The 25606-nt window shown below is 33.5% G+C and overlaps 1 protein-coding gene and 1 long non-coding RNA gene across 3 annotated transcripts; one reads left to right on the plus strand and one right to left on the minus strand.

Annotated features, from left to right (window-relative positions):
- Positions 1 to 4071: 4071 nt before the first annotated feature.
- Positions 4072 to 17781, minus strand: LOC133656957 (uncharacterized). 2 transcript variants are annotated; one of them, XR_009827208.1, is made up of 5 exons: positions 17646 to 17781; positions 7731 to 7795; positions 4704 to 4867; positions 4492 to 4623; positions 4072 to 4353 (listed from the first exon to the last, which is right to left on the minus strand). It is a non-coding gene; the product is annotated as an uncharacterized LOC133656957 (long non-coding RNA). The 2 variants fall into 2 exon arrangements; XR_009827207.1 differs by having other exon boundaries at positions 4696 to 4867.
- On the plus strand, positions 9586 to 11668 carry foxg1b (forkhead box G1b). The gene is made up of 2 exons (XM_062057844.1): positions 9586 to 9805; positions 9882 to 11668. Exon 2 carries the CDS (start codon positions 10010 to 10012, stop codon positions 11177 to 11179), a length of 1170 nt encoding a protein of 389 aa, XP_061913828.1. The 5' UTR covers positions 9586 to 9805; positions 9882 to 10009; the 3' UTR covers positions 11180 to 11668.
- Positions 17782 to 25606: the final 7825 nt, after the last annotated feature.

Below are 25606 nucleotides of genomic sequence, written 5' to 3' on the forward strand. Positions count from 1 at the left end.
TAAACAAATGCTGGATCCATACAAATATCCACTGTAACGATACCAAGTACAAGAGCTGTATATTGTCGATACTACAATGATGACATCGATGTTATGAATTATCACACAATCTGTTTTTATTGTTTTTAAAGTCATGAAATACGTCCCTGGACACATGAGAACTTGAATTATGATCAATGAATGATCCTTGTACTACTTGGTATCGGGTCGATACCCAAATGTTTAGTATCATCCAAAACTTATGTAAAGTATCAAAGACGAGAAGAATATGTGATTATTACATTTGAACAGAAGTGTAGCTAGCAAATGTTCAAACAGGAAGTAAGCAGATATTAACAGGAAATGAACAAGTAGATGAATAATGTTGACAAAATAAAATGACACAATATGTTACTGCATACGTCAGCAGACTAATTAGAAGCCTTTGTTTGTTTACTTACTACTAAAAAGACAAGTTGTCTAGTATGTTTAACATCTTATTTCATGACAACATTCTTCTTAAGATGCAATAACAAACTTTTGTTTCATGTATCAGAACATTTTATGTTGAAATAAAGCCAATAATGCCTTTTTTTTGTGGCTCGCTTTATTTTGAAAAACGATTTGTTACCGGTACCAAAATATTGGTATTGGAACAACACCAACACGCTCACACACTGGCTCACCCGCACACACGCATACACAGTTCCATCTATGTAGGTCAGTGTGTGAGCATCCACAACACACACCAGAGCAGAGGTGTGTGTGGGTGTGTGTGTGTGTGTGTGTTGGGGGGGGGGGGGATGTGGGGGGGAGGGGTTTGCTTAGTAAACATCCCAGAATGAATCAAGCAAATGTTTTGATTTGTAACGGACGCTTCTCTGCCTGGGGCGTCAACCTGACGTACCCCCCCTTTAACCCCGCTCTTCACTGGGGAGATGACGCTTCCATGCAGTCTGTGTGTGTGTGTGTGTGTGTGTGTGTGGGAAAAGGCTGAAGGGGGGGTTAGTATGTTGCATGTGTGCGGCGTGCTGTGGGCGGGGCCTGGCGCCTCAACATGCAGTTCTATTATTAGCCATAAACTCTAGATGACCCCAAAGCCAGCAACTGATTTAGTTTGCTGCTAACGACGAACCATCATAACAACACAAAAATCACATATCATCAATCATTAGAACACAATAATTGTATATCATCAATCATAACAATGAAATAATCATATATCATCAATCATAACAACACAATAATCATATATCATCAATCATAACAATGAAATAATCATATATCATCAATCATAACACAATATCGTATATCATCAATCATAACAATGAAATAATCATATATCATCAATCATAACAACACAATATCGTATATCATCAATCATAACAACACATAAATCATATATCTCAATCATAACAACACAATAATCATATATCATCAATCATAACAACACAATAATCATATATCATCAATCATAACAACACATAAATCATGTATCATCAATCATAACGACACAATAATTGTATATCTTCAATCATAACAACACAATAATCATATATAATCAATCATAACAACACAACAATCATATATCATCAATCATAACAACACAAAAATCGTATATCATCAATCATAACAAGACAATAATCATATATCATCAATCATAACAACACAACAATCATATATCTTCAATCATAACAAGACAATAATCATATCATTAAATATAACAATGCAATAATTGTATAGCATCAATCATAACAACACAATAATCATATATCATCAATCATAATAATGCAATAATTGTATATCATCAATCATTACAAGACAATAATCATATATCATCAATCATAACAACACAATAATCATATATCATCAATCATAACAACACATAAATCATATATCATCAATCATAACAACACAATAATTGTATATCTTCAATCATAACAACACAATAATCATATATAATCAATCATAACAACACAACAATCATATATCATCAATCATAACAACACAAAAATCGTATATCATCAATCATAACAAGACAATAATCATATATCATCAATCATAACAACACAACAATCATATATCTTCAATCATAACAAGACAATAATCATATATCATTAAATATAACAATGCAATAATTGTATAGCATCAATCATAACAACACAATAATCATATATCATCAATCATAATAATGCAATAATTGTATATCATCAATCATTACAAGACAATAATCATATATAATCAATCATAACAACACAATAATCATATATCATCAATCATAACAATGCAATAATTGTATATAATCAATCATAATAATGCAATAATTTTATATCATTAATATTACCAACACAATAATCATATATCCGTAATCATAACAACACAGCAATCATATATCATCAATCATAACAACACAATAATCATATATCATCAATCATAACAACACAACAATCATATAGCATCAATCATAACAACACAATAATTGCATATCATTAATATTAACAACACAATAATCATATATCCTTAATCATAACAACACAATAATCATATATCAATCCCCACCTTCTACCATCCTAGTCACGTCCGTTGTGTCCTTGGGCAAGACACTTCACCCTTGCTCCTGATGGCTGCTGGTTAGCGCCTTGCATGGCAGCTCCCGCCATCAGTGTGTGAATGTGTGTGTGAATGGGTGAATGTGGAAATACTGTCAAAGCGCTTTGAGTACCTTGAAGGTAGAAAAGCGCTATACAAGTATAACCCATTTATAATTTATATCATCAATCATAACAACACAATAATCATATATCATCAATCATAACAACACAATAATCATATATCTTCAATGATAACAAGACAATAATCATACATCATTAAATATAACAATGCAATAATTGTATAGCATCAATCATAACAACACAATAATCATATATCATCAATCATAACAACACAATAATCATATATCATCAATCATAATAATGCAATAATTGTATATCATCAATCATTACAAGACAATAATCATATATAATCAATCATAACAACAAAATAATCATATATCATCAATCATAACAATGCAATAATTGTATATAATCAATCATAATAATGCAATAATTTTATATCATTAATATTACCAACACAATAATCATATATCCGTAATCATAACAACACAGCAATCATATATCATCAATCATAACAATGAAATAATCATATATCATCAATCATAACAACACAATAATCATATATCATCAATCATAACAATGCAATAATTGTATAGCATCAATCATAACAACACAATAATCATACATCATCAATCATAACAACACAATAATCATATATCATCAATCATAACAACATATATATCATATATCATCAATCATAACAACACAATAATCATATATCATCAATCATAACAACACAATAATCATATATCTTCAATCATAACAACACAATAATCATATATCATCAATCATAACAATGCAATAATTGTATAGCATCAATCATAACAACACAATAATCATATATCATCAATCATAACAACACAATAATCATATATCATCAATCATAACAACATATATATCATATATCATCAATCATAACAACACATATATCATATATCATCAATCATAACAACACATATATCATATATCATCAATCATAACAACACAATAATCATATATCATCAATCATAACAACACAATAATCATATATCATCAATCATAACAACACATATATCATATATCATCAATCATAACAAGACAATAATCATATATCATCAATCATAACAACATATATATCATATATAATCAATCATAACAACACATATATCATATATCATCAATCATAACAACACATATATCATATATCATCAATCATAACAAGACAATAATCATATATCATCAATCATAACAACACATACATCATATATCATCAATCATAACAACACATATATCATATATCATCAATCATAACAACACAATTATAATATATCATCAATCATAACAAGACAATAATCATATATCATCAATCATAACAACACAATAATCATAAATCATCAATCATAACAACACATATATCATATATCATCAATCATAACAACACAATTATAATATATCATCAATCATAACAAGACAATAATCATATATCATCAATCATAACAACACAATAATCATAAATCATCAATCATAAAAATATGCACCAGCAGGATTCTTCATGCACTCCTGGAGGAGCTAACATGTTTTGACAGGAAGTCGTCACATGATGGTCACATGATCGTGTGTGTCATGTGATGTCTGATGACAGGCGTCATTCTTACCTGAAGTCCAAAGGTTCTCCAGCGCCCTGCCAGTGCGTGCATGCGTCGTCCTCCACGGCGGCGGCGGCCTTGAAAAACAGAGATGACAGAGGTCAGACGGAGAGGTGGAAGACGTGGCGGCGGAGACGCATGCTTGAGGAGACGCTTCATATCGGCTGTCACGTCTCCTCGTCTTGGAGGTCAAAGTTTTCCAAGAATTCTCTGACCTGGCGTCTCCTCCTCGGTGGACAACATGGAGGACATGTTGCTTCCGATCAGCGTCACAACTTCTAGGACATATTTCCTGCCAGCTCCATTGGCGCCAACACTTTGTCTTCTCCGAGTGATGATGTCACATCCTGCAAGGTGCGTGGACTTGTTTAGGAAAAAGTGACGCCGTTGAAACCTTCTGACTGGACATGAGGGCCCACTCGCTCACGGTCCTCATCTCAGGACATCTGACTGATGTGAGATCAAGTCTGGACATACAGTACAATGTGTAGACATCCATCCATCCATTTTCTACCGCTTGTCCCTTTTTTGAGGTCGCGGGGGGTGCTGGAGCCTATCTCAGCTGCATTCCGGCAGAAGGCGGTGTACACCCTGGACAAGTAGACATATACAGGTTAAATATACTGGTAACATATACAGGTAACATACACGGATACGGGTAACATATGCAGGTACGAGTAACATATTCAGTACATATAGGTAACACACGCAGGTAACCCATAAGGGTAACGCGGGTAACATGTACGGACCAGGTAACATACAGGCACGGGTAACATATACACTAACACATGAGGGTAAGATATACGGGTAACATATACAGGTACGGGTAATATATTTAGGTACGGGTAACATGCAGGCAACCTATACGGGTAAGATACAAGTAACACGGGTAACATATACAGTAACACATGAGAGTAACATACATAAGTAACAAATACAGGTAACATACGGATAACATGTACGGGTAAAATATACAGGTAACATACACTTGTAACATTTGCGGTTAATGCAGTATATATGAGTAATATATACAGGTACGCGTAACATATACGGGTAATATATACGGGTAAGATACAAGTAACACGGGTAACATATACAGTAACACATGAGAGTAACATACATATGTAACAAATACAGGTAACATATACGGATAACATGTACGGGTAACATACACTTGTAACATTTGCGGTTAATATATACGAGTAACATATACAGGTACGTGTAACATATACGGGTAATATATATGGTTAATATATACGGTAACATATACAGGTAACATACGGTTAATATATACTATTAACATGTACGGTTAATATATACGGGTAAAATATACAGGTAACATATACGGATAACATGTACGGGTAACATATACGGGTAACATACACTCGTAACATTTGCGGTTAATATATACGAGTAATATATACAGGTACGCGTAACATATACGGGTAATATTTGTATATGGGTAAGATACAAGTAACACGGGTAACATATACAGTATCACATGAGAGTGGCATACATATGTAACAAATACAGGTAACATATACGGATAATATGTACGGGTAACATATAAGGGTAACATATACGGGTAACATACACTTGTAACATTTGCGGTTAATATATACGAGTAATATATACAGGTACGCGTAACACATACGGGTAAAATATACGGTTAATATATACGGTAACATATACAGGTAACATACGGTTAATATATACTATTAACATGTACGGTTAATATATACGGGTAAAATATACAGGTAACATATACGGATAACATGTACGGGTAACATACACTGGTAATATTTACGGTTAATATATACTAGTAACATATACAGGTATGCGTAACATATACGGGTAATATAAACGGGTAAGATACAAGTAACATGGGTAACATATACAGTAACACATGAGAGTAACATACATATGTAACAAATACAGGTAACATACACGGATAACATGTACGGGTAACATATATGGGTAACGTACACTGGTAACATTTACGGTTAATATATACGAGTAACATATACAGGTACGCGTAACATATTAAGGTAAGATACAAGTAACACGGGTAACATATACAGTAACACATGAGAGTAACATACATAGGTAACAAATACAGGTAACATATACGGATAACATGTACGGGTAACATATACGGGTAACGTACACTTGTAACATTTGCGGTTAATATATACGAGTAATATATACAGGTACGCGTAACATATACGGGTAATACATACGGTTAATATATACGGTAACATATACAGGTAACATACGGTTAATGTATACTATTAACATGTACGGTTAATATATACAGGTAAAATATACAGGTAACATACAGTTAACATATACGGTCAATCTATACTATTAACATATATGGTTAATATATACGGGTAACATATACAGGTAACATACGGGTAACATCCATCCATCCATCCCTTCTCTACCTCTTGGCCCCTTCAATAACCAATAATAACAATTGTTGAGACGCAGTGATATGAGTCTGGGGTAAACGGTTGCAAAATTAGCGGGAAAAGTTAGCATGTTAACGTTAGCATGCTAGCATGTGAATGGGCACTTGCATTGCAGCCGGCCCATAATAAACATCTAACATCACTTTCCACTTTATTGGCGAGCCACGCGCATTCCATCTTTGCCGCAAGTTCTTTCTTGACTTCAAAAGTGTGTCTCACCTTCTTCGTCAAAGTGCTATGGCACTCACAGTTTTTTTTGTGGCCCCACGGTGGTTTATTTCCATTCGTACTTAAGAAAAGTTGTATAGAGACTGACTCACTCGAGTCCACAGAATGATTAGCGGGCCAAAGGACTACTTTGTTACGTGCACTGTTTGACGGTGAGGATACATTTTGGTGAAAATTTCAATCAAAAACCGACAATATAAAAAAAGGTACTTTCGTGTGTTATTAGTTGGCATGGTCCACATATGTACAAGACTCATGATTACAGGCAAATATATTTGTGCTGTTACTGAGATTAATCCCGATTAATCGACTTTGACAGCCAAGTATGAACACTCGTAACCTGATCATGGCTTCATTTTATACAACTATCGGTAAGTACTTTGATAACATATTTTGTTTTGATATTGTTTTGATTTTGGTGCATAGTTTTCAACTCCAAGTCGTAAAAAATATCATTTTTGAGCTTCAAAAACATTTGGGATTGATCAAAAGCACTGTAGTGAGAAAAATAATAATATTGTAGTTGTCAATAATAGCAATTATCCTTACAATTATACAACTTGACTATTCATGAGTTTGTTTATCTACATTGTGCTATACACGCAGACAGCCCTTTACCGTTTGACTGTGTATATTCTTTCAGCCATTTAAGGTGTGTGTGTGTGTGTGTGTGTGTGTGTGTGTGTGTGTGTGTGTGTGTGTGTGTGTGTGTGTGTGTGTGTGTGTGCATGTGTGTGTGTGTGTCGTCATACTTGTGAATGGAGTCTAACTGAAGCTTTTGTTGGGAGGCTCAGATCCAGTAAAACAGAAACGCCATCTGTCACACAAAAAACACAGCAGACATTTAATACAACAGGACTGTGTGTGTGTGTGTGTGTGTGTGTGTGTGTGTGTGTGTGTGTGTGTGTGTGTGTGTGTGTGTGTGTGTGTGTGTGTAATCTGGATTTAAACAGTGTTGTCATACACAATGTGCAGTGAGTGCAAACAAACATGATCGATGCTAAATGTGTGCAAGTTGGATGGAAAATCGACTCACTCGGCTTTAAAATAATGTAATCTTTTAAAAGCAGAAGCCAATCCATTGATTTCTCATAATTATGTTGAGGAATCAGGTGGCATCTAACTTTTATTTGGAACAAAAAAACACATATTTTATAAGAAATTATATTTTGAACGACAATATGATTGTTTTAGAGCATATTATATTTAAATTATGATATTATATTTAAAATACATCCTAAAATAACTTTAGATTAAACTAAATATTATATTTAAAATGCATCCTGAAATAGCTTTAGATCAATCTGAATATCATATTTAAAATACATCCTGAAAGATCAATCTAAATAAAATATTTTAAATACATCGTGAAATAACTTAAATCAAACTAAATATTATCTTTAAAATACATCCTGAAATAACTTTAGATAAAACTAAATATATTTAAAATACACCCTGAAAGAACTTTAGATCAAACTAAATATTCAATTTAAAATACATCCTGAAAGAACTTTAGATCAATCTAAATATTAGATTTAAAATACATCCTAAAAGAACTTTGGATCAATCTAAATATTATATTTAAAATACATTCTAAATGAACCTTAGAAAAAAACAAAATATTATATTTAAAATGCATCCTGAAAGAACCTTAGAAAAAAACTAAATATTATATTTAAAATACATCCTGAAATAACTTTAGATCAATCTAAATATTATATTTAAAGTACATCCTGAAAGAACTTTAGATTATACTTAATAATCTATTTAAAATACATCCTAAAAGAACTTCATATCAAACTAAATATTATATTTAAAAAACATCCTGAAAGAACTTTAGATCAAACTAAATATTATATTTAAAATACATCCTGAAATAACTTTAGCTAAAACTAAATATTATATTTAAATTATTCATGAAAGAACTTTAGATCAAACTAAATAATCTATTTAAAATACATCCTAAAAGAACTTCATATCAAACTAAATATTATATTTAAAAAACATCCTGAAAGAACGTATAATATTTAGTTTGAGCTAAAGTTCTTTCAGGATATATTTTATATTTTTAAATTTAAAATACATCCTGAAAGAACTTTATATCAAACTGTTACAAAGTTTGGTGCAAATAAATTACATGCATTCAAGTAAAATGTTTAAAGATATTACTGTATGACTTTCTGACAAAAAAATTGCATTTGTGTGCAAATATTGGGGTCTTTTCTTAAGAAATGTCAATTAAGCAAGCGATAAATGACATTTGATTAATCGTGGTTAACCTTAATTTCCAAATGTGATTAATCTGATTAAAAATAATCATTTGACAGCACTAGAATCAGTTAATTATCGAGTGATTATTGTTGAGGTGCAGTACCCACTGCTGCCAACAGGAGGCGACAAAAACTCGCCAACGTCAGACCTGCCTCTGGGGGTCTACGTCTGTGCGCGCGCGCGCGTGTGTGTGTGAGAGAGAGAGAGAGAAAGAGAGAGAGAGAAAGAGACGAAGGAGAGAGAGAGAGAGAGAGACGAAGGAGAGAGAGACGAAGGAGAGAGAGAGAGAGAGAGAGAGAGAGAGAGAGAGAGACCTCCCCCCCCCCGCCCCCGCAGAAGAGACACATGAGCGCGCACTTACGTGCACGCGCCGTGTTTGCCCACATGATTATTGCTGTTGAGAAAACAAAGCCTGCGCCGCAAGCACGCGCTTTGCCGCGCGAGCACGAGAGGACGTGATTTTGGAAGTTTGGACTTTGGGGGAGCACGTGAAGGACGGAAGCGGAAGAAGAAGAAAAAGAGGAAGAAGAATTAGAAAGATTTGTGGACAAAATCAGTGAGTTGTTGAAGCTCCGCCCCCTCGTCATGTTAGAACCTCCTTAATTACTAATTTCTCTCTCTCTCTCTCTCAGTTTGGCGCGCCTTTCTCTCGTGGCGCTGTCACTCTTTAGTTTCCCGCCAGCACAGCAGAGGTGGACTTTGTTGTGCTTGTTGATGTTCTGCTATTATTGACAAGATCACATCCGAGTGACTTCCGGCCATGGAGGACGTGAAATCCGCGCACAGGTCGTCCTGCTTCACCATCAAGAGCCTCCTGCTGCCCTCCTCCTCCTCTTCCTCGTCCTCCTCGTGTTCCTCCTCGGCCGCCGGCCTCCCCGGGACTCTGCCTTCTTCCCCGGGCTCCGATTCGGGGAGGTCGCCGGAGCCCCCGGAAGTGGACTCGGCGGCGGCGGCGGCAGCGGCGGACAAGCCGCTCCAGGAGGACGAGGAGGGCGACTTGAAGGCGTCCGCGGAGCACACCTCCACCGCCGCCAAGAACGGCAAACTGGACAAGCCTCCGTTCTCCTACAACGCGCTGATCATGATGGCCATCCGCCAGAGTCCCGAGAAGCGTCTGACGCTGAACGGCATTTACGAGTTCATCATGAAGAACTTCCCCTTCTACCGGGACCACAAGCAGGGCTGGCAGAACTCCATCCGGCACAACCTGAGCCTCAACAAGTGCTTCGTCAAGGTTCCGAGACACTACGACGACCCGGGGAAGGGCAACTACTGGATGTTGGACCCCAGCAGCGACGACGTCTTCATCGGCGGCACCACCGGGAAGCTCCGCCGGCGATCGGCCACCTCCCGGGGCAAGCTGGCCATGAAGCGGGGCCTGCGCTTCGCCCCGCTGGGCTTGGGCATCAACGAGCGGCCCGGGAACCCTCTCTACTGGCAGATCTCGCCCTTCCTGTCCCTGCACCACCACCACCACCACCACCCGCACTACAACGGCTCCTCGGCCGGCTTCCTCAACCAGGCGGCCGGCTACGGCTCTCTGCTGCCCGGCGTGGAGCAGCTGGGGAACGGGGACCTGGGTCGCTCCATCCTGGGGGGCTCCGGTGCGCTGGGCCTGACGAACTCGTACGGCATGAGCACGTCGCCCGTCGGGCTGCTGTCCGGACAGACGGCGGGCTATTTTGTTTCAGGGAGCCAACACGGGGCCGCGGCGGCGGGGCCACCGGGAGCAGGACCCCCGCCGCCGCCGCACCTGCAGCAGGGCGCGCCCGGCTTCGGCGGGCTGGCGAGCAGCAGCCCCCCGCACTCGCTGCTTTCGGACTCGCTGAGGACCGGCTCGGTACCGCCCTTCACCTCCGGCGTCTCGGCGGGCTTCCCCGGGGTGCTGAGTCACCAGAAGAGGGTGACCCCCAACGCCTTCATTAACTGACCCCGGCCCAAGACCACCTTGCGGACATCGCAGAGAATATCAAGCACAGCTGACTAAAAGAAATATATAAATATAAATATATATATATGGAACATTTATTGTCATGTTGTTTTAAAAAAAAGGGACAATTGTGTTGCCAAAGGTAACAAACTATTTATACGTCTGTACAAAATGTACACTTCTTTTTATTTATCATTTTTATTTATTCTATTTAAAATGTGTGATGGAGCAAGCGGGTCCAATAAGACAAGTTCAAGATTATTTATGTGTTGCAGCAGACAATCGTTTTTTTGCCAGGAAAAGTTAATAATAATAATAACAATAATAATAAAGTAGCCTTAAATGAGATAATCAGGGTTGGAAATTCTCTCAGGTTGGACCCAACAGGCCTTGCTAGCGCCCTTCCAAAATGTAAAGTCAACAATATTCTGAACATTATATATATATATATATGTATGTATATATATATATATATATATATATATATATATATATATATATATATATATATATATATATATATATATATATATATATATATATATATATATATATATATATATATATATATATATATATATATATATATATCAGATTTCTGTTTTTTACACATGTTGAAATATGCAACTCTAATCATAAGTTTGTACGTCTTCCTTGAATAAGCAGATCTGCGTGCGCGTGTGTGTGTGTGTGTGTGTGTGTGTGTGTGTGTGTGTGCGTGCGTGAAACAAAAAAATATCCTAAAGAACTGTAAAAAAAAAAAAATGCTATTTTTGACCCATTCTGCTCCTAAAAACACCACACACACACACACGCACACACACACACACACTCTCTCACACACACGCACGCACACACACACACCCACACACACACACACACACACACACACACACACACACACATCGTCATGTAAGCCAGGTTGCGTTGTCATGGAAACGACACTTTATAGGGTTGAAGATGTGTTTTTGTTGTTTAGTTTTGAAAGGTGCATCGGCCGGAAGTTGATGTTTATGCTCATTGTTGTTATTTTGTAACACTTGATTAAAATCTGCTCGATTTTAGCGGACACTTTCGCTTGGATTTATGCTAAAAAAAAAAAGTATGCTTGAGTGAAAATGTCTTTTAAAAAGGAGAAAATGTTTTTAGGTGCGAGGAGAACATTTTTCATGTTTTAAGAATGTTGCTGCTGAGCCGCCATGTTGGGCCTCCGATTGACTTTATTTTGCAAACAATATGACAAAATCTACTTCCTTTACTGTTTTTATTCCTATTATTTGTTCCCTCCGTCCCTCCCCCTCATCTTCACATTTTAATGATCTTTGTGAAAATCAAAGCGTTGGCATCTGTCCAGGATTTCCACGTTAAAAAGAGGAGGCCCCGTCACAATAAAATCTGCAGGAAATATTAGCAAAATAAAAGCACAAATCTTTCATGATCACATGAAAAAAGGTATTTTGACTGGTTTTTTTTCCGACATCACTTCTGCTTTTGTACGAGTTTTTGCAGGTTTTTCTTTGCACTTTTGTGATTAGCGTTCACTTGTAAGAAATCTGTGATGTTTTTGTTCATGTTTTTTTCTTCTTCTGTTTTTGTTTAAACTCAACTTGATTAAAAAGGAAGAAAGAATAAGTGTGATTGATGTCAACATTTTTATTAAAAAAAATACATATTTTAACACATGTACGCCTTCATGGGACCGACGCTATGAAGGGTTCACATATTAAAATCATCAATGGAATGAAAGTATTGACAGTTAAAAACAAACAATACATTATTTTATGATTTAGTATAATGTGGGCTTCAATTTAATATCCTCACACCAAAATGTTTAACATTTAAATGAGTTTCACAAAATGAGTAAGTAATGACAACATTTAAAAAAAAAAAAGTGTAAATAACTGGAACAATTAAATTTCTAAGATGGTCTATTTAAAAAAAAAAGTATTTACAATTTTAGCTAAATAATTTTAGATTTGCTATCATTTTAAAATCGCCAAACCAACTTTTTACACGCCTTGAAATTTTATGTTGGAAAAATACAACTATAAGATGAAAACAATCACCAAAAAAGCAAAAAGTTATTGAAATATTTCAATTTTTCTTTGCGATGTCTCAGGTTACGTTTTTGCCATTTGCAATATTTCATGCCTTGAAAGCATGAATTATCACAACATTATCATTTACAACAACATTTATGTTTCATATAGTAAACAATAGTTAGATTTTTTTTTTGTAGCTCATTATTTATTTATTATAATACAACAAATGTATTATAATCGGTTCATATAGGTTAACATTTCATGTGCTTGTTATTTATACTCATAAAATTGTAGTTATTTTTCACATTTAATTACATTTAGCTGTTTTATAAAAACATCTCGATTTTTCTTACTTAAATGTGCTTGTTGCTTCTATTATTAGCACACACACACATTAGGAATGAAGGTCATAAAGTCAACGTGTGTACAGTATTTCATATTCAATATTTCTAAATTAATGAACACAATAAGAATAAAAATACACACATGTGCAACATTTGAGGCTTTTTTTCTGCGTGAAGATTCAAAATCATTCTTGGTGTATTTTGAAATAATGCAGACTTATACTGAATATCTATGTTATATTCTTAAGCAGCTTTATTAATATTCATTTTCGAGTGTTATAATAATAATAATGGATTAGCTCTATGTAGCGCTTTTCTATCATAATGTACAAGTGTATATTGTTTGCAGTAGCAGTCGTGTGGCCTGTAAATAAAAACTACATTAAGACTAAATTATGAATGTGAGGACGTTGAAAAATTCATCATATTTATTATTAATATCAGGATGTGTGTCCATATGTCAGACACCCTATGTTTATACTTACGTTAGCTCCTAAATGACATTGATTTGTGTGTGATGAAGCAAAAATTTAGTGTCTTCATAAATTATTGACATATTTACAAAAAGCTGAACAATTTTTGTACACAAGAATTGAAATAACATTAAGATATTTTTGTCAATATCATTAGTGTATGAAAATATGACTAAAAGTCAGGATAACAATAAGTGAAATGGAGGAAAAATAAATTGAAATGATTAATTCTCCTGACACACACACACTTGGAAATAAGAAAACATGTATTGGTTGCCGTGGTAACATGAATGGCTAAGGACGTTTGATTGACATAGATGATGAAGATTATTATTTTTAAGTTAGTTAAATTCACTGATCAATGTGTCATCAATTACTTTATTTATTAACACACACTTTGTAATTAAATAATATTTTAATATGGCTGCACGTTTTTAACTGTCACCTTCATTTTTCATCGCTTGTTAAATACTTTTTTACGGAGAAAAAGGAAGGTCAAAGTTCAGTTCATGGACTGGACAGCAAAGGAGATCATGCAATTAAAACAGCAAAAAAATAAAATCAAATAAAAAGAATTGCAGGTCAGTTGCCAGGATTCCACCGTAAAATTGGCTGTAGTTTTTGCAGTGCGTTACTGTAAATGAAACTGTATCGCGCTTATTTTTACAGCATAATTCTGGTAACTGCAACGTTTTGTTTTTTTACCATAAAGTTGTTTTACGATGCATTACTGTGAAATAAAAAACAGCATCACTGTTCATTCCATGGTCAAATTCAGGTGATTTTTAAAAATCAACGCCTGTTGATAAATGCAGTATAGCTCGGTTGGTAGAGTGGCCGTGCCAGCAACTTGAGGGTTGCAGGTTCGATCCCCGCTTCCGCCATCCTAGTCACTGCTGTTGTGTCCTTGGGCAAGACACTTTACCCACCTGCTCCCAGTGCCACCCACTCTGGTTTAAATGTAACTTAGATATTGGGTTTCACTATGTAAAAGCGCTTTGAGTCACTAGAGAAAAGCGCTATATAAATATAATTCACTTCACTTCACTTCACACTGCAAGACTTGAAATGGAAAAAAAAACATATCATTGTTGTTTTTACCGTATCATTCAGCCCTCTTTTTACCCCAAAGTCTACGGTTGACATTCCGACAGCGGAGATGCATTTGAGTCCAAATATTGTGGTCTTTCTGTTAGTTTATTTTAAGTGAAATAAAAGAGAACAAGAAGAGAAAGTTGTCATTTTTACACTGCATAACTGTAAATTAAAAAACAATACCTCTTATGTTTTTACAGTAAAAATCTGGCAAATTAGCTGCCTGTTGGTTTTTTTTAACCGTAAAATCTACAGTCATTGTTTTTACAGTGCATTACTTTAACTGAAAAGCAGCTCCACTGTTCATTGACTGTTCTTTAACGTAAAATGTACGCTTGTTGGTTTTACAGGGCATATAGTAAATGGATAAAAACAAGTATGACTGTTATTTTCACGGTGTAACTCCTGGGACTGCTGCCAGTTGTTTTTGTTTTTTTTCTAACCATAAAGTCTAAAGTCCATATTTTGACAGTGGAGTAATTAGAGTCCAAACATTGAGGTCTTTTTGTAAGAAAACAATTCTGCCGACTCTGCTGCCATTTTTTCTTTTTACCGTAGATTCTATATACCGTATTTTTCGGACTATAAATCGCAGTTTTTTTCATAGTTTGGCCGGGGGTGCGACTTATACTCAGGAGCGACTTATGTGTGAAATTATTAACACATTACCGTAAAATATCAAATAATATTATACAGCTCATTCACGTAAGAGACTAAACGTATAAGATTTCATGGGATTTAGCAATTAGGAGTGACAGATCGTTTGGTAAACGTATAGCATGTTCTATATGTTATAGTTATTTGAATGACTCTTACCATAATATGTTACGTTAACATACCAGGCACCTTCTCAGTTGGTTATTTATGCCTCATATAACGTACACTTATTCCGCCTGTTGTTCACTATTCTTTATTTATTTTAAATTGCCTTTCAAATGTCTATTCTTGGTGTTGGGTTTCATCAAATAAATTTCCCCCAAAAATGCGACTTATACTCCAGTGCGACTTATATATGTTTTTTTCCCTTCTTTATTATGCATTTTCAGCCGGTGCGACTTATACTCCGGAGCGACTTATACTCCGAAAAATGCGGTAATAAGAAACTAGCAGCAAACAACAAAACAAAACAACAATCGCATACAATTGTTTGTACAGTATAGTGCATTACTGTAAAGGGAAATACGGTACTGCTGTTGTTTTGATGGTTTAATTGTGGCGACTGAGGTACTGTTCTTTTAACCGTAAAATCAGACTTTTTTTTTTTACTGTATAACTGAGCAATCTTGTAGATTGCTATGATTTGCTGTGATACATTCCGATTCATGTCATCACTTTACAGCACCAATGTGCACGTCGCAGGTTATATCTCCTCATAAAGTAGATCTATGCAAGATTGTACTGTATATGTTTATATATATAACAGAATAACAATAGTTAGTTAATTACTGGTGACTTGTTTACATGGAGTAGGCTAGCTGCTAATTAGGTGCATATGGTTAATTATTAGAGATGTCCGATATTATCGGCCGATAAATGCTTTAAAATGTAATATCGGAAATGATCTGTATCGTTTTTTTTTTACTATCGGTATCGTTTATTTTAATTTTTTGAAATTTTTTATTAAATCAACATAAAAAACACAAGATACACTTACAATTAGTGCACCAACCCAAAAAAACTCCCTCCCCCATTTACACTCATTCACACAAAAGGGTTGTTTCTTTCTGTTATTAATATTCTGGTTCCTACATTATATATCAATATATATCAATACAGTCTGCAAGGGATACAGTCCGTAAGCACACATGATTGTGCGGGCTGCTGGTCCACTAATAGTACTAACCTTTAACAGTTAATTTGACTAATTTTCATTAATTACTAGTTTCTATGTAACTGTTTTTATATTGTTTTACTTTGTTTTTTATTCAAGAAAATGTTTTTAATTTATTTATCTTATTTTATTTTATTAATTTTTAAAAAAAGGACCATATCTTCACCATACCTGGTTGTCCAAATTAGGCATAATAATGTGTTAATTCCACTACTGTATATATCGATATCGGTTGATATCGGTATCGGTAATTAAGAGTTGGACAATATCAGAATATCGGATTTCGGCAAAAAAGCCATTATCGGACATCCCTTTTATATATGACATAAATACATCGAATGATGTAAAGTTAGCAGACAGTAGGGCGCACAGAAACAAACACAATAATTTTAATTCACAGGATAACTAGGTAGCCTTTGTATTAGCTTAGCTAGCCTACGTTGGCTAGTTGACAAATGCTGTTGAGCGTAGGAAATATGGCCGACTAGTTGGCGGGGGATTTGTTAGGAGGAATTTATTAGTTAGTCAGGGGTACTTTTTGTATTCTAGCGCCAACAGGCTAATTCCAGGAGGCTAGCTGAGAAAGGCTAAAGCTACTTCCGGGAGGCTAGCTCAGGGAAGCTAGTGAAAGTGTGTCAGACGGAAAGGAAATCAAATAAAAAGGGAGGTTGGATGACTTACAGTTGGTAGGAAGTTGAGCATGTGTCAACAAGATTGAGTTTTTTTTTTCTGAAAGAGATAATTTGTCACAAGCAGGCACCAAAGCGTCATTTAATTGATCGCCTCAGGTTGGCTACTTCTTTTTAGCTACCTCTTGTTAGCCGCTTCCGGTTAGCCACTTCCGGTTAGCCACTTTTTTAGGCTAGTAGGCTGGTGCAGCTGACGCTAAATTGAGTTCAAGTCCATTTATAATGCAACAATTTAAAGTGATAAAGACTAGCCTTTCTTTTTCTGTTTGAATGTTGTATCTTATCCTATTTTTAAAAAATATTATTTATTATTATTTTTATATTCTATTTGTATTTGCTTTAGTTTTTTTTTTTTTTACATGTTTTGTGAAATAATATTTGCTCAACCTGATTGATGTTTGTAATTGTCGAGATTTGTTGAAAGTGCCTTGGTTATGTCTGTATGTACATTGTTTAATTAAAAAAAATTTTTAAAAATATTTTTGTTTGCCACTTCCTGTTAGCCACTTCCTGTTAGCCACTTGTTTAGGCTAGTAGGCTGGTGTAGCTGACAAGTCCATTTATTTTTTTGAACAATAAGTCTTAATGGGGAACCACTGTTTTTTAGGGGGGGTTTCAAAAGCAATTCCACATAATTATTTCATTTTTGTCCATGTTTGTCCCTAAAACATGAATAACTACGTTTATTAGCCCATGAATATGACGTCAATACAAAAAACTTGTAATAGTTTGCTGATCAAATCAAGTGACCAATCACTTTCTAGGAAGGCGGAGCCTAACCAGGAAGCGGTCAAGCAAGCAAAGTTATAGAAAATAAAATAAATAAATGGAAAAAAAACTTAATATAAAATAGGACGTGTAACAAATAATGAATACATACACATAGGGTATGTATTCACAGTAATAAATATATGTTTAAAAATATATAAATACATAATAATATACATTTAAACATACATGCAAATATGCAATAACAAATATATACTTCAGTAAAAATAATACGAAAAAAATCCATAAACAATTAATATATTATAATATTAAAATTAATACATACTTCAATATACAATGTAAAATAATAAACATAACATTCAATAAGTATATAGTATAGAATAATACATATTTATAGAGATAAAACATTTTCAATAAAAAAAATATACTTAAATATATAATACAGAATGATAAATGTGTGCTTCAATAAATGGATGATATCGAGTATTACATATATACTTAAATCAATATATAATACAGAATAATAACAAAAATACTTCAGTAAATAGCTCTGCAGGCCTGACAAGTGATCAAAGATCTGTTAGGGTTGGGTCGCATCTTTATGCGCTGGTCGTTTGCCCAAGATGCAGATGGACCTCCGGAAGCAGCATGCAGGTGAGAAAAATGATTTATTGTCATAAATCAGGCAGGAAATACAAATAAACAGAAAAGTGTGCTGATAGCACGCGAAGCTTAGCACAGGAACAAGAATAAAAAGGTATTTAAACGGAACAAAACAGCCAGTGAGGCGAGAGGCAGGAATAAATAGCTCTTTGATTAGTGGCCGGGAGCAGGTGAGCGTCCCGACCACTAGTCAGAGGCAAGTGAAAAATAATCAGCACCCATGGCAACCGAGAAACACAAACCCGGGGGATAAGAAACTGAACTAAGGGAATCCTAAACATAAAGAAAACATGAGGGACGGCGTGGCGAAGTTGGTAGAGTGGCTGTGCCAGCAATCGGAGTGTTGCTGGTTACTGGGGTTCAATTCCCACCTTCTACCTTCCTGGTCACGTCCGTTGTGTCCTTGGGCAAGACACTTCACCCTTTGCCTCTGATGGCTGCTGGTTAGCGCCTTGCATGGCAGCTCCCGCCATCAGTGTGTGAATGTGTGTGTGAATGGGTAAATGTGGAAATACTGTCAAAGCGCTTTGAGTACCTTGAAGGTAGAAAAGCGCTATACAAGTATAACCCATTTATCATTTATTTATTTATGATCCGGGCAGCGGATCATCACAATATCAACAGTATTGATACACCAGTATTACATATTTTTCACTTCTCTGATATGCTTTATTTTTATTTCAAATGATCCATAAAATATTAGTTTATTGTTGTTCAACTGATATTGTTACAATGTTGTATGAATGTATTCTTTCTACATATGTTATAAAAAGTTGTTGGACACAGGCGGACTTTCAAGGATTTGAATGAGAGCCAATAGTACTTTTTACAGCAATACTATTCTACAACAGTACTTTTTACAATAGTACTTTTACAACAATACTATTTTACAACAGTACTTTTTACAATAGTATTTTTACAGCAATACTATTTTACAACAGTACTTTTTACAATAGTACTTTTTACAACAATACTATTTTACAACAATACTTTTACAATAGTACTTTTAACAACAATGCTATTTTACAACAGTGCTTTTTACAATAGTACCTTTTTTACAACAGTACTTTTTACAACAATACTATTTTACAACAGTACTTTTTACAATAGTACTTTTTGCAACAATACTATTTTACAACAATACTTTTTACAATAGTACTTTTTACAACCAGACTATTTTAAAACAGTACTTTTTACAATAGTACTTTTTACAATGGTAACTTTTAAAACAGTATTTTACAATAGTACTTTTTACCACAATACTATTTTACAACAGTACTTTTTACAATAGTACTCTCTACAACAATACTATTTTACAATAGTACTTTTTATAATAGTACTTTTTACAACAATACTATTTTACAACCGTTTTTTTACAATAGTACTTTTTACAATAATACTATTTTACATCCATCCTTTTTACAATAGTGCTTTTTACAACAATACTATTTTACAACTGTCCTTTTTACAATAGTAGTTTGTACAACAATGCTATTTTACAACCGTCCTTTTTGCAAAAGTAGTTTTTACAACACTACTATTTTACAACCATCCTTTTTACAATAGTAGTTTTTACAATGGTAACTTTTACAACAGCCCTTTTTACAATAGTACTTTTTACAACAATACTATTTTTCAACAGTACTTTTTACAATAGTACTTTCACAACAGTACTATTTTGCAACCGTCCTTTTTACGATAGTACTTTTACAACAATACTATTTTACAACCGTCCTTTTTACAATAGTACTTTTTACAACAATACTATTTTACATCCGTCCTTTTTACAATAGTACTTTTTTACAACAATGCTATTTTACAACCGTCCTTTTTACAATAGTACTTTATACAACAATATTATTTTACAACCGTCCTTTTCACAATAGTACTTTATACAACAATACTATTTTACAACCGTCCTTTTCACAATAGTCCTTTTACGATAGTACTTTTACAACAATACTATTTTACAACCGTCCTTTTTACAATAGTACTTTTTACAATAATACTATTTTACATCCGTCCTTTTTACAATAGTACTTTTTACAACAATGCTATTTTACAACCGTCCTTTTTACAATAGTACTTTTTACAACAATACAATTTTACAATATTACTTTTTACAAAATTACTTTTTACAACAGTACTATTTTACAACAGTCCTTTTTACAATAGTACTTTTTACAACACTACTATTTTACAACAGTACTTTTTACCACACTTCTACTTTACAACAGTACTTTTTACAATAGTACTTTTTACAATCGTAACTTTACAACAGTGTTTTTTACAATAGTACTTTTTACAACAGTACTATTTTTACAAAAGTAATTTTTACAACAGTACTTTTTACAACAATACTAATTTACAACATTATTTTTTACAATAGTGCTTTTTACAACAATACTATTTTACATCAGTACTTTTTACGACAGTACTTTTACAACAATACTATTTTACAACCTTCGTTTTTACAATAGTTCTTTTTACAACAATACTATTTTACATCAGTCCTTTTTACAATAGTACTTTTTCCAACAAAACTATTTTTCAACAGTCTTTTTTTACAATAGTACTTTTGACAACATTATTATTTTACAACAGGACTTTTTACAATAGTACTTTTTACAACAATACATTTTTACAACAGTAATGTTTGCAATAGTACTTTTCACAATAGTACTTTTTACAACAATACTATTTTACAATAGTACTTTTTACAATAGCACTTTTTACAACAATACATTTTTACAACAGTAATGTTTGCAATAGTACTTTTCCCAAAAGTACTTTTTACAACAATACTATTTTACAATAGTACTTTTTACAATAGTACTTTTTACAACAATACTATTTTACAACAGTCCATTTTACAATAGTTCTTTTTACAACAACACCATTTTACAATATTAATTTTTACAACAATACCATTTTACAATAAACCTTTTGCAACTATACTATTTTACAACAATACTATTTTACAACAGTACTTTTTACATTAGTACTTTTTACAACACTACTATTTTACAACAGTACTATTTTACAACAGTACTTTTTCCAACAGTACTTTTTCCAATACTATTTTTCCCCAACATTATTTTTCCGACAGTATTTTATACAACAGTACTTTTTACAAATGCATTTTTTTGTAATTTACTTGACTCCTTTTGCACAATAACTTTATTCAGCTCAATGAATTGAATGCAATAAAATGAGAGAATAAACAATATTGTTTTGTTGATGACACGATTGTATTGATGGACTCATGCAGTAAATATAAATACTACAACTATTTATAGTTTTACCCTGATCGTCATTCAATACTCTTGAGAAATGAGGAAAACAAATATTTACCTGTGTCATTATTTTTAAATCTCAGTACAAACCATCAATAAAAAGTTAGAATCAGACCGTCTTTCTTCAAAGGAAGAAGATTTGCCGACTGCTCGTTTCCTTTCAGCTGTCATTCAGACTTTGTCAGTGCTTAGGATGCAGGGGTCGGAGGTCGCCTGGCCCCTCACCTCCTGAGACTGACCAGGAAGTCCAAAGTTCAACCAGACCACTCGTTAGCTACTCATGGCGTCTTTGACCCTTCCTACACTTTTGTTTCCTGTTTCCTGTTTCCACCTTGGTCTCGCCAAACACGGGTCACAGGACGCGTCCTCTTGGCCAAGTTCGGCCGCCTGAACAGGAAGTGGAAGCACGACGTCACTCTTTCAACACAACAACAACAACAACAAGGCTAAAGCTAGCTTGTAATAGTGAGCATCATCGCTATGGAAACACACACGCACACACACACGCACACACTGATTTTGGTTCCGTGTAGAAAAGTTTTTGGTTTCGTCAAATAAGTTTTGTTTTGTTTGGACTTGAGTGTGTTGTGCTCTCTTCAAGTGCGTGCGTGTGTGTGTGTGTGTGTGTGTGTGTGTGTGTGTGTGTGTGTGTGTGTGTGTGTGTGTGTGTGTGTGTGTGTGTGTGTGTGTGTGCACCTGACTCGCCGCAGGTCCAAACGTCGCGTGGAGGACCTGTGCGCCCTAAAGTGTGAAGACGTGTCAGCGCGTGTCACTTCCTGTCAGCACGTGCCACTTCCTGTCAGCGTGAGGGATAAAGCGGTGCAAAGATGAGTTTGATTGAAATACATGAAAAAAAAGGTCATCTCTACTGTACTTTCTACTACATAGTGTGTAGTCAGTACAGTAGTACATTCCGACTGTACTCCGACTATGTGATCAGACGACGTCGTAAAAGCCTAAAAATACACTGAACTGGTTGACAAAATGTTTACATGAAATGTTTTTGTTGCACATAAAATATGTACTTATTTTTACTTCCTCTTATTCATGTAAACATTTTATTTATTGTAGTTATTTTACTGTATGTAAACATTTAAATTAGTTTGACTTATTATTCTATATAAATATTTCAATTATTCTGGTTATTTTATTGTATGTGAACATTTTAATTAGTTTGACTTATTATTCTATATAAATATTTCAATTATTCTGGTTATTTTATTGTATGTAAACATTTTAATTAGTTTGACTTATTATTCTATATAAATAATTCAATTATTCTGGTTATTTTATTGTATGTAAATATTTTAATTTACATAATTTTTGCGTGTATTCTGAAAATGTTGTACTTAATTTTTGTTTAAAGTATTTGTTTGCGTTTTCCTTTTAATTTAGAATAATTAAGGAAAACTATTCTAATGTTGTATATATATATATACTACACGCACACACACACACACACACACACACACACACACACACACACACACACATATATATATATATATATATATATATATATATATATATATATATATATATATATATATATATATACATTATATATATATATATGTATATACACACACACACACACACACACACATACATATATATATATATATATATATATATATATATATATATATATATATATATATATATATTTATATATACACACACACACACACACATATATATATATATATATATATATATATATATATATATATATATATATATATATATATATATATATATATATATATATATATACATGTGTGTGTGTGTGTGTGTGTGTATATATCAATCAATCAATCAATGTTTATTTATACAGCCCTAAATCACATAATGTGTTTGTGTATATATATATATATGTGTGTGTGTGTGTGTGTGTGTATATACGTGTGTATATATATATATGTATATATATATATATATATATATATATATATATATATATATATATATATATATATATATATATATATATATATATATATATATATATATATATATATATGTGTGTGTGTGTGTGAGTGTGTATATGTATTATATATAAAAAATAATTCTTATACAACAAGTTATTCATACATTTACTATATTATACACATGAGTAAATTGGAAAATGTTATATACTTTAAATATATCAAATGTAAAATATGTCACTGACAAGTATACCGTAGTATAATAAATGTTTTTATTTAAAAATAAAGTTTGTGTGGGCATAATAAATATAAACAATACAAATAAACGTCACTTTCATTTTAAAGGACACACACACACACACATACACACATATTTATCATATACTCACACATAGATGGACTCTATTCCTAAATGAAAACCAAATATTATAAATTCACTTGCATTTTTTAGGGATGCACACACACACACACACACACACACACACACACACACACACACACACACACACACACACACACACACACACACACACACACACACACACACACACACATTTTTAATCATATATTCACACATAGAGGGACACTACGTGTGAATATATATATATGTATATATATATTCTTCTGAAAAACTTTTAGAATAAAAGTCTTAATTATGAACCTTAGAAATACTTTAAAAATATTCAATTTTTTCTTTGGAATGCGAGCAGCGTGTTTGTTTTTTTCATATTTAGCCGTTTAAAACTTGTCTTTTATATTGTTTAGATGTAGTTCAAATGTTATTGAAATGTAATTTTTAGTATCGTTGAAAACATTTTGTTAAAATGTTCTTTTTACTATCATTCAAATATTGTTAAAATATTTTTGAAATGTTATTTAAATGTTTGAATGATATCCATAATATTCTTAGAATGTTAAAATATTGTTCTATAAAAAATGTGAAAATAAAATGTTTCATATTGTTAAAATAGTTTAAATGTTGTATAATTGCTAATATGTGTTTTTTAATATTGTTAAAATATTGTAGGTGGGTTGAACAAATATTGTAGAATGGGCTTTTGAATAATTAATAAAATAAAGAATTAGTGGAGATGTATTTGTTGTGGTGAGCTGTTAGCACAGTTAGCGTGATGCGTGGATATGTGGGCCAGCATGACGCTAAACAACACTTATAAATGTTAAAATGTGCTTTTTAATTGTGTTGAAATGTGCAAATATTGTAAAAGTGTTTTCTTTTAATATTGTTGAAATGTTGTTGTAATGTGGGGCAAATTTTGTGGAAAAAAATATTATCTTTTTTGTTGAAATAATGATCAAATATCAAGCAAATATTGTAA

Source organism: Entelurus aequoreus, linkage group LG09 (assembly GCF_033978785.1).
Source record: "Entelurus aequoreus isolate RoL-2023_Sb linkage group LG09, RoL_Eaeq_v1.1, whole genome shotgun sequence".
NCBI lineage: Eukaryota > Metazoa > Chordata > Actinopteri > Syngnathiformes > Syngnathidae > Entelurus > Entelurus aequoreus.

Bases quoted from the DNA above. Each gene is read 5' to 3' on its own strand.
- foxg1b (XM_062057844.1), top strand. From the start codon at position 10,010: ATGGAGGACGTGAAATCCGCGCACAGGTCGTCCTGCTTCACCATCAAG.